The sequence below is a fragment of the Notolepis coatsorum genome, assembly GCF_963971535.1.
Source record: "Notolepis coatsorum genome assembly, chromosome: 7".
Lineage (NCBI taxonomy): Eukaryota > Metazoa > Chordata > Actinopteri > Aulopiformes > Paralepididae > Notolepis > Notolepis coatsorum.
This window is the reverse complement of record NC_140171.1, coordinates 103,610,011-103,621,895: the sequence shown is the minus strand read 5'-3', so window position 1 is coordinate 103,621,895 and position 11,885 is coordinate 103,610,011. Positions and strand designations below refer to the sequence as shown.

At 46.3% G+C, this 11,885-nt stretch overlaps 1 protein-coding gene across 2 annotated transcripts in view; it reads right to left on the bottom strand.

The window, feature by feature from the left end:
• Nucleotides 1-291: 291 nt before the first annotated feature.
• crebbpa (CREB binding lysine acetyltransferase a) overlaps nt 292-11,885 on the bottom strand; it is a 305,190-nt gene continuing 293,596 nt past the window's right edge. For both annotated transcript variants that reach the window (XM_084318719.1, XM_084318720.1), the window contains 2 exons: nt 8,409-8,690; nt 292-3,726 (listed from right to left, as the gene is read on the bottom strand). In XM_084318719.1, coding sequence (XP_084174845.1) covers nt 1,378-3,726; nt 8,409-8,690 — 2,631 coding nt within the window. In that variant the 3' untranslated portion in view covers nt 292-1,377. The remainder of the gene's footprint in view (nt 3,727-8,408; nt 8,691-11,885) is intronic.

Genomic DNA, 11,885 nt, shown 5'->3' with positions numbered 1-11,885 from the left:
CGTCTTCTCCAGAGAAAGACAAGAAGATAGATACCAGTTTCTTCTCTGTGCGTTCAGTAGAAAGCTATCTGGCTGCATGTTAGCCTAGCTTAGCACAATGAATGGAAGCGGACATGACTGGTTAGCCTTCGGGAGAGGTGTTAGTTGGACAATGCTGTGGATAACCGGTCATGTCTGCTTCCATTCATTGTGCTAAGCTAGGCTAAGATGCAGCCAGATAGCTTTCTACTGAATGCACAGAGTTAACTGGTATCCAACTTCTTGTCTCTCTCTGGAGAAGACGGTAAGCTAATTTCCCAAAATGTTGGCGTGTTCCTTTAAGTTGAATTGCAAATTAAACCCTATCCCCTATATAGTACATGACTTTAGTCTAATCATTAGGGCAGAGGACACCATCCGAGACGCAGCCTACGAACAAGCAGTCAGCCAGTGATCACCATTCCGTCTCAAGCTTACGGGGCGGGTCTCTCTTTTAACACTTTACAACATTTGTATGACAAAGAAAATGTATGACAAAATCTTTTTTTAATGTCAAAGCAACATATTTTCTACACCCGCAAGACAAGATTTTCTGATTTCCAGGCCACTGAGATGTATTTCTTTTTCACAAGTCCTTGTGAAACGGGTCATAGCCGTTTCCTTGGAGTGGCCGGGTGGGGGGGTTTGTGTCAGTGTCTTCATGTGCGCCTGCATACATGTCTGTTTGTACACAACCTGCCGTAGTCCATTTCCTATTTCAATACAAATGAGTGCAACGCTAGATTACAACGGCCAGGAACGACAGCTGGAGAAGAGAAAGAAAACCTGGCCCAATATTCCAAGACAAAATATTGTACAGTTTCAAAAAAAAAGAAAAAAAGAAAAAAAAAATGCTTTAACTTTTTTTCCAAAGATACAAAATAAAAAGGTTTGAATAATATAATGCAATTGTTTTTGTAAATCTTCTTAAAAAAGAAAAATGAAATCATAAAGGCATGAAACCATACCAAAAAACAAACCAAAAATAAAAGTATCGAGCACATTTGGTCTCAACCAAAAAATATATTCTTTGTGATTTAAATTTCTTTTAAGAAGCAATTAACAAATCCCTCAACATTTTAAGGAAGAAATACACATCACTTGGGTTTAGGAAACTATTACATTCCCTAGAAGTGTTGACATTATTTAATCTTTTACCCCAAATGTTCTCTTTTTTTTCTTTTTACAACTGACAAAACCTTTTACATGTCGGTACAAAAAAAAGTGTTCTCAACCTCCTAAAGAACCAACCCAGGCCTGAAAAGGGACACAAGTCTGGGAAAAGAAGTAGGAGGATGGGTGTGTTTCAGGACAAGAGTCTCTCGTTTAGAAATAAACTTTATTTCTAGTTTAGAAATGCTACAATCCCTCCACAAACTTCTCTAAAGTGTCCCCTGTAGAGTCTCCCGCCAGGCCCAGGTCACCGCTCAGCCCCCCTCGACCGGGCACGTTGAGCTGCGGCAGCATGGCGCTCTGCTCCGGCGTCCCCATGTGTCCCTGCTCCATGGACCCCGACAGGTGGCCTCCCAGGCCCGGGCGGGGCGACCCGGAGTGGTGCTGGGGCGAGGGCTGGTTCTGGACCTGCGAGGGGCTGGAATGTGGCTGTTGTGATGGTGGACACGGGGACTGAACGGGCCCCGGGGAGCGGACCTGGTTGCTGAGGGCGTTGGCTCCACCCTGGGGCTGTCCTGACAGCAGGTGGGTCTGGGGGCTCATGGAACCGGCCTGTTGCTGGGGCTGCTGCTGCTGCTGGAGCAGTCGCTGGTGCATGAGGCTCTGGGCGGAGTCCATCCCCATACCAGGCTGGCCTATCTGAGCCATGGAAGGGAGCTGGCCCATGGGCCCCCCTGCTCCTCCAGCGCCTGCCTGCATGGCGAGCTGCTGCTGTTGCTGCATTCGGAGCTGGGAGTACGTGGGTGCCGTGCCCTGGGCTTGGGGGGGGAACAGGCCAGGATGGCCTTGAGGCATCACTCCCTGTTGCTGCTGCTGTTGTTGTTGTTGTTGTTGTTGTTGTTGTTGTTGTTGTTGTTGTTGTTGTTGTTGTTGTTGTTGTTGTTGTTGTTGCTGTTGTTGTTGTTGTTGTTGTTGCTGCCTTAAAAACTGCCGGCGGTAGAGCTCCTGCATCTGGGGGTTGGAGTTATGTGCCGGGTTCATCAGCTGCCCCTGGGGCCCCAACGCAGCCATGCCCTGGGCTGTAGGCTGCTGCTGCTGCGGAGGCATCCCGGGCCTCTGAACAGCCCCTCCCGGCATGGCCGCCATCACTTGCATCGCTTGCTGCTGCCCTGCTTGCTGCTGCCCTGCTTGCTGCTGCCCTGCTTGCTGCTGCCCTGCTTGCTGCTGCCCTGCTTGCTGCGGTTGGTTGGCGTGATACTTGGCCGTCCGCTGTTTGATGAACGCGGCCATGAGCTGAGGGTTGGACTTCAGGATACTGAGGACTTGCTGCTGCTGCTGAGGCGAGCTGGGCGACTTGAGGGTGCGGAGGAGGTCCTGGAGGGCGTTGGGAGCGATGGTGCCGGGCCTCTGGGGCACCTGCGGCCGCAGGCCGGGCTGCTGAGGGACCAGCATCCTCTGGGCCGGCCCCTGGGGCATCATGGCCCGCTGCATGGTCAAGGCTTGTTGCGGGGACTGCCCTTGGGGAAGGCCCGGCTGTTGAGGCTGGGAGGCCTGCATGGGTCCCGCGGCTCCGGGCCACTGTCCCGGGACCATGCCGGGTTGCATCACCTGGGGCCCCCGGGGTCCCGGCACCATGTGCTGCTGGGGCTGCGGAGAGTTCAGGCCGTTCATGTTGCTCATGTTGACCCGGTAGTTCTGCTGGTTCTGCTGGGCCTGAGCCATCATCTCAATGTGCCGCGCCATCTTCACGGCGGCCGGGGGCGGAGGCTGCTGCTGCTGCTGCTGCAGAGGCTGCTGGGGCGGCTGCTGGAGAGGGGACTGCTGTTGGTGGAGAGGGGACTGCTGCTGGTGGAGAGGGGACTGCTGCTGGTGGAGAGGGGACTGCTGCTGGTGGAGAGGGGACTGCTGCTGGTGGAGAGGGGACGCTTGTGGCCCCGGCTTGCCCTGGGAGACCGGGGTCTGAGGCTGGCCGCTGCGAGGCGCGTTGGGGAAGCCGGGGGACATGGCGCCCTGCGCGTTGGGGGTCTGAGGCTGGTTGGAGAGCGGCTGCTGAGAGGTCTGCGGGGCGCTAGGCTGGGGGAGGTGGGAGGCTGGCGTGCTGGGGGCGGCGGCGGAGGCCGGCGGGGACGGTAGAGGCATGGTTCTGCCCTGCATGGTGGCCATCCTCCTCCTCATCATCTGGGCCTGCTGGAGCCGGTGCTGCAGCTGCTGCTGACGGAGCTTGTGCTTGATGTTCAGGCAGAAGGGAACGGGACACTTGTTCTCCTGACAGTGCTTGGCGTGGTAGCAGCACAGGGCAATCAGCTGCTTGCACACGGGGCAGCCTCCGTTGGTCTTGCGCTTGCACCCCTTGGTGTGCTGGACCACCCGCTTCATCTTCTGACACGACGGCAGCGCGCAGTTGGCGTTGCGACACTGGCAGGCGTGGACCAGCGACTGGATGCAGCGCTGGATGCTGAGGCGGCGGCTCTCCTGGGGGCTCTTGGAGGCCTCCCCTCCCTGGCCGTTGCTGTCATCGTCCAGGCCCAGGCCCCACTTCACCATCTTGTGCTCGTGGCCCTTGCTGTTGTAGCAGTTGATGCACAGGTCAAAGTCCTGGGGAGAGTGAGACGGAGAGGGATAGAGAGTTTAAGACCAGGTGTGTTCATGGTGACAGGCCTTGGTTTAAGACCAGGGCCCTCATTTATCAATAATGTGTAGAAAGTGTTCTATTTTCGCTCCTACGGACGGAATTCAGAATGTCTCTAGGCACAGAAAAACCGGGATTTATCAAACATGTGTTTTGATTGAACATTTTATTAACAGATTGCAGAATGGGTACAATACAGTACAGCTCAATACACACAATTGTTAAGGGGATGCAGACCAGAGAAAGACTTTCGTCTTGTTTACATCAGGGTCCCCCATACACAGGTCGTATGCACACATGCAAGTACTCCGTGTTGATAAATACCAATTATTCTTATAGTCTATGCTCGTGCACGATTCTAAGTATTTGCATACAGAACCGCCCCTAATCACGGCAATTAAACACCCCCATGGGAACATGCCTGTTTGTGGAATGTGGAATAATGGCTAAGCGAGAGCGAGATTGATCATGGAGGTCATCTAACCAACAAATTGAAGGTAGAAATCATTTAGTTGTGAACAATCTTATTTGGAAACATGACACAATATTCAGCTTTTTATTTTAAACAATATTTAATCGTATGATTTTAAATATTTTTTGAGAATAAATAAATCCAATGAAGTTGTCCATTCCAGTAGACTAGACACCCAGGAGGAAGGAGCGTTCAAGGGTGTTGACTGACGCAGTCCTACAGAACCAGCATTGACAAATGACAAGCTGGCCTGATATTTGCACTGTAATGACTGAAATGAACAAGTCACCGAATTGCTACCTGTGCAACCCAATGGAGAATAAAAACTCATAACCACTATTTTGTGCTTGCGGTGATAACATGCAAAACAAATGCCTTTTTTCGTTTAGGTTTTTTTTTAAGTTAGATTAAGACCTTGCAAGGGTAGATTTACTTAAAACTGCTGTATGATCCTCTTGGCTGAATTGCTGCAGCGTTTGGAGGTGGGTGTTCTGCGTCTGCCCCCCGTGCCAAACGAGCACAGCCACCAAACTTTCAGCAGGCCAACTGCGCTCTACAATGGCTTGTGTGCGCACATGAGCCTGTTATAATTGCGCTCCTGTTGGGTTGTTGGGTTGGTCAGTCATTAACCATGGCTTCAGTGATAACCCAGATCACCTGCATTTAAGTGATATTTTAATTACAGATACCCCAGTAATAACATTACAATTGAATTAAATACAATTAGCCTGAATGAGTCGTGCGTTCCTCCCGGCAACAACATTTATCAGCCAAATGCGCAAATGTACATTGACGGAGTGGAATCCCTTTCTATTCACATAACTGAATTTGTTTATTGATGGAGCTTTGACAGCTACATGGGTACAGTCTATTGCTCTGATGATGTTGGGTAACCTGGCGTAAAATCCTCTCTTGACCTCGGCCTGCTGTTGATATGGGTATTGTATGTAGTTGGGGGTTGGGAAAATTATGACATCCAACACTGCGGGCATAATCCTGCTCATGAAGGGTTGGGAAATGCCCGTGCATGGGGATGTCATTCGTGCGTTTTGTTCCACGCTCCAATTTTGGTCCCAAATTGTGGTACAAATCAAGGACAATGGGTCTCATTCCCGAATATTTTCCAAAGAGTTCTCTTGGAACCGACTGAGACAGAATCTACGACAAGTTCACTCTGAGTCCCCAACGCGTGGGGAAGATGTCTTAACACATTGAGTGCCAACGACGAGATATCTCGTTGTTGGCCGCCATGCGTTGAGTGCCAACAATGAGAAATCTCGTTAATTAATCGCTATTTCTTTTATTAGCGATATCCATTAATTTTTCATCACTCCAGCCTCAAGTTATCATTGGGACTGTCTCTGAGCTCGAAAAGGGCAAATACCACCCCCTATCGTCTCTCCGGATGGTATTGCACCCATTGGAATGGACTCAATGGAAATGCATGGGGGGAAAAAAACCCGGATTCCACATTTTACTTCTGAGGCAATGTAACCTGAGACTATTGCATTCATTGAGGGGACTGGAAGCAGCATGGATTATGTGTTTCGAGGTTGGATCGTTGGATCAATATACGCGATCGATATTTGGAATGGCGATCAGGAATTGGAATAATCTTTTTGCAGAACATCTGATGTGAGGTAAGGACTTTATTTGACCAGTCTTGGGGTAATCAGATGTTTTTTCACATATTTCACAATGTGTGTGTGCGTGTATGGCGTTAGCGCCAGGCAGGGCATAGATAATCGATTTTTCAGCCCGCTTCTCTAGCGTGCATAAGTACACATATACTATCAGTAATCTAGCGTTTATTTGAAAATGATTAATAAATAGGCAGAAAAATTACAACGTGTTTTGTGTATTCCAGTAAATGGCTATTTCCGCAGAATATTTTTTTCTTCTTCTAGAAATCTTCAAAATTATACTCGTATTTAAAGCGGTATAAAACGGAAATGTACAGATGAAAAAACAATCCGTTTCGTACATGTTGACTGCAAGCAAGTCATTGATAAGCGACGGGCGTATTAGACACATAGCCATAATTTAAGATATAGTTTATGCGTTCGCTAATGTGCTCGCCCTGTCATTGACTAAAGCGGTGGCACTCAAGCGATAAATAGCGCACCCCACGCTGGCAATCAAAGTGTTAAGTGGCTCAAACTATCACAGCTGAGATGCCGCGATGAGGAATGTCACCGCTCTGAAACATGAAAGCGCATTGCCGTCTAGGTCATTTGCATACAAAACAACGCCTCCAGAGCTCCTTATAAGGCAGGCTCTGTGCCGTGTGCAAATGAAATCGAGAAAAGTCGAGGGTTTAGACACACCTGCCCAGCTCATTAAATGCAACTAATGATGCAGCCGTGTGAAAATGGTGGCGGAAGTGCTTTGCGACCGATCAAAATGAGATTAGATTAATGTATTGTCATCATTATACAGAATACAGGCTACTACTCGTGACCCACACACACATACGCTCGCACTGGCAGTACTGTAGTCTACGCGCGTAATGAATGAACGCAGTAGACTTATATTATTCTAATGACTTGTTTTATTAGGAAATCGCAGATACAGTCCACCAGTCCGCTGCCAGACTCTGGCGGCCTTAATATGTGTACTGTACTTACTGTATAGGGCAGAGCATATATATAGTATCTACTAAATCCTAATGAAACAAGTAATTAGAATAATATAATAATCATAATATAATGATTCAATTTTACACAGCCATCATACAAAACATCATTTCACTCTCCATCACTGTTTGGTACGGCAACACACCCAAACACACACTACACAGACTAGACAGGATCATCATTAGGGCATCCAAAATCATTAACTGCACACTCCCCACCCTGGACTCCATACACAAACATCACACCATCACACGCACACACAAAATCATCAGTGACCACCTGCACCCAGCTCATCACCTCTTCCAACTCCTCCCCTCTGGTAGAAGGTTTAGGTCACTAGGTAGTCGCACGGTTAGGTTCAACAACAGCTTCTTCCCCAAGGCCATACAATTATTCAACTCCAACTCATCCTAATTTCACCCCCTGCTGTTATGTTATGTTATGTTATGTTATGTTATGTTATGTTGATGTTATGTTGTGTTCCATGTGGTGTATTGTCGCAGCTACCACCTGCACCGTGCTCAAATTCCACCGGCCTGGCCGTGTGGCAATAAAAGAAACTTGAAACTTGATAAGCCTACTGTTCATTCATTAGACACGTAGGCTATACTGGTGCACACAAGACTTATGGAATATGAATGCAGTCTATTTCCACACGATTAGCTTTAGTTCTTATTTATTTATCCACTGTCATTTGCAGTGTTGGTGTAGTAGGCTACATAGTGTATTTCAATATCTGTTTTATTGATTAATGATATATTTGAAGGAATTCAAGTTATAGCTATATCAAACAAATGTCTGTCCCATTAATCATGGGATATATTGCATGTTGGCTCTAACCTGCATTCTTTCAAATGTATAATTAATCAATAAAACAGATATGTAACAAATAAGAAATACAAATTCCACAGAAGGCATTCAATAATTATTATTTTCAATCATTACACAATAATTGCATAATTGTGTTTGAATATCTGGGTAATTAAAGTAATTATACATTTGCCCAAAATAGCTGGTTCAGATATGGTTAATCCAGCTGCCCTGTGATCAGATGAATCCATATTATTTATTTTTCCGACAGTTCGGTCGGGGCGCCTGCTCAGCGAGGAAAGGATCTAAGGGGGGTAGTGTGATCCTTCCACACGTTACACCCTCTCAGTGAGAGTCCGCGCTGCCAGGTGAAAAGAAGCGGTTGATTGGCTACACGTGTGTCGGAGGAAGCACGTGATAGCCTCCACTCTCCCAGACCCACTGTGGGGGATAAGTGCGCAGGGACCAGGAAGGGGATTGGGAATTGGCATAATGACTAACATTGGGATGGGAGAAAAACGGAGGAAAAAGGAGGGGGAAAAAGATTAAAAAAAAAAAAAAAAAGTCTCACGGTGTGTATCATAAGTCTCATGGTGTGTCTCATAAGTCTCATGGGTCTCATGGTGTGTCTCATAAGTCTAATAAGTGTCTCATGGTGCGTCTCATGTGTCTCAAGTGTCTCCTGATGCCAGAGAAGCACGTTAGCGCCGTCCCGGCCGGGCGTGCTCACCTCGCAGACGGTGCAGTGCCAGCGCGTCTCCACGTGGTGCTTGCACTCGTTGCAGGTGTAGACGAAGCGGTCCTGGCCCTGGTTGTGCAGCTCCACCAGCATGCACATGGTGCTCCACTTGCACCTCCTCAGGGAGCTGAACTCCAGGTGCTTGTCCCGGGCCAGCGTCAGGAAGGCGTCGCGTCCGTCCATCAGGTCGCAGGTCAGCAGAGGGTCGGGGTCCAGGATGGGCGGCAGGGCGTTGGCCATGGGAGCGGAGTGCAGGTGGATGACAAAGAACACCTTGGAGAGGAGACATGAGATATCATATTGCTTTATTGATTCGGGAAATGCGGGCATCATAGTAGCATGGGGGGGTGGGGGAGGTACAGGTATGGGCAGGGCAATAGGAGAAAGACATAAATATAGGCAATCAAAATAGATCTAAATATAAAAATATGAGAAATAAACAGTGTAAAAAAAGGTGCAGATATGTTATAGACAGGATAGATAGAATAGTTTATTGATTTAGAATTAGGGATGTCCGATATTATCGGCCGATATTGGCATTAAAATGTGATATCGGAAAATATCAGTATCAGATTTTCAATTTTTATAAATTTTTTTACATTTCTATAACCTTTATTTACCGAGGCAAGCAAGTAAGAACAAATTCTGATTTTATTTATTGTCAAAAGTATGCATACTGTTGTGTTAACACTTTGATCGCCATCGTTAAATTCATAATTTACCATCCCTAGCCAGCACCATTTGTTTATGGAGAAGTTCCCCTTCTTTGCAGGGCTATAACTTTTTAAATTCCATTGCTAAATTGACATTATTATGGCCCATTCAATGTCCTATATCTATTGTTCAGGGTGTATCAACGTTATACTTTTTCATTCACATATTCATACTAAAATATGGTCTAAAGTATAAGTATGTTTTTATCGTTTTCTGCAGCTTTCTCCAGAACTTGATTTATAGCCCCAAATGCATTATATTGATGATCAAATACAGTTTGGTAGCGATCGGTGCCAGATAAAAAATGTCAACTGGAGGTACTTCTAGAAGTTACTACGTATCATCTGATGTTGACCGGATGGGCGGGGGGTCGTTTATAATTCCGTGGGCAACGTTATATCATTCATCTAGTGTGGGTCATATGATCATCAGAGCAGTTTATATGGAACACGTTCGAAAATAACGCTGAAACTCACCGTGGCTTCCTCGTGCCGTTGGGGGATGAGCGTGGAACAGAATTTTTTCTATTATGGGATGGAGAAATACCGGATCCATTTCCAGGTTGTATAATAGTATATACGTCCAAATCATGTTGTTTATTGAGTTAGGGTGAGCGATCGATTATCCAGTGTGTCAAGATGGAGTCCCGGGAGCTATAGCGAGTGGTCGGACCGAATTTGGATGAGCACCAGTTTCCTGTTTCCGGTTTGCTGTTTGGGCGATCTGCCGATCGGCCACCAGATGGCGCTCTTGAACCGTTAGAGAGTTGAGTGGAGATCAGCAGTATATCTCAGGTCCCCGGAGGAGAAATATGATTTCGATCACAGATTTTTGAAATATTGATATCAAAGACGAGTTACGGCGTCTTCGGCAGAATGAGCATGGCGGGGAAAGACGAGTTCCAGCGTTTTCGGCGATTAAAGTGTTAATTCCACAACAAGAGATATGTAATGTTAATTACCTGAAATTATTCCGTTTTGGGGGGGGGGGGGGGGGGGGGGGGGGCCTGCATATATCGGTATCGGAAATTAAGAGTTGGACAATATCGGTATAGGTAAAAAAGCCAATATCGAGCATCCCTATTAGAATGGAAACATACATATACATTTGATCACAGGATGAACAGGTATACATTATCACCATTTACCAATAGGATTCAAATAAACACAATAAAGCCATAGGCTTGTTTCCATTGTGGTCCTTCATCATTGGTGTCAGTGGATTTATGTACTGGTGTGTGGACGTGGGTGTTTGTAGTGTCTGTATGTCAGGATGTGTGGTATAAAATGAAAAATACATAATAATATTCCATTTTATAGACAATAAAAGAATAAAAAAGGAATAACACATTAGAAACCCTTTGGTCACTACTCCCAGCTTCTGCTACTTATGATCCACCTCTTTATAGCTGATTTAAAAGTGGAGAAGGGGTTTATGGGCTTCAACTCCATTGGTAGGCTATTCCATAGTACTGCTGCTGAATACAGGAATGAGTTTTGGCCTATTTTTCTATTACATCTCACTGAGACGATGTCTGTTGGAGAGTTCGAAAATTGACCATATTCACAAGGCGGCCATTTTACTCTCATGTCATGCTTGGGATTCCTTTCCAAAGGACTGAACATTAGACAGGGTAATTATTTCTGAAACCATAGACTGCTTATTAATTAACAAGAACTTATCGACATCCAGCATAGGGGTAGGCAATATAGACAAAATATATCATGATATTTCTACACATTTACACGATTCACATATGTTTTTTCACATTCCTTTTCTGGGGCTAATTTTAGGGCTGGGGCTTAATTTCAAAATATACCTATTCAATATTTTTTGTATGAATGTAAGCTGAACATAAGGCTAACAAGCCGGTCTGTTTAAACTGAGGGGGGAATTCACAAAGTGATTGCGCAGCTTTTTCTGACGCTATGCCGGTGCAAATAGCTCTGAAACAGATTGCTATTCACAAAGCAAGCACAAAGGGTGAAATACAGTGGTAATCGCGTTGCCATCAGCATTGTGTCTCGGTGGCATTTGCGGGTATTTAAAGGGGACATGCATTGCTATTCCTTGCACTATTTGGGCAACTTTACACAATTCCTGTGAGTCTATTGAACACATCTGTATGTTTTTTTTTTTTTTTTTTTTTTAAATCATTGATTTATATTTTTAATCAAGTACTCAAAAGCCAAATTTTTCTCCCTTTGGATTTCAGGCTGTGTTGGCCTGGCTCCGCCCATAAGCACTTTGAGTGACAGTCATCCACACAGTCTGCGACTGGCACAGAGAGAGAGATAGAGGGAGGGACACAGAGCATGAAGTTATCTCTCCACTGTTTCCCTGTGAGGTCCAGGTTGTGTGTAAATGAGTATGTGCTACTGCTGCTTCCCCGCGAGGTCCAGGTTGTGTGTAAATGAGTATGTGCTACTGCTGCTTCCCCACGCGAGGTCCAGCCCAGGTTGTGTGCAAATGAGTATGTGCTAGTGCTGCTTCCTCGCGCACGGTTTGTTTCCCCGACAGAAGTCTCTCTCTCTCTCTCCCCCTCCCTCTCTCTCTCTCTCTGCCTCGCTCTGTTTGAGGAAGGGAAGATAATTTCACTCGCTCTGCTGTCGCTGTCAACCATAGAGGGGGCGTTAGTTATGCAAATCAGTGCTATATTCACGTCAGCAAAACTGTCAAATCAGAACAGCTTAGTTGAGTGAGGGAGGATCTTGTGAACTCGAGACTAGACTGGTGAGTCAATATGATAATTAA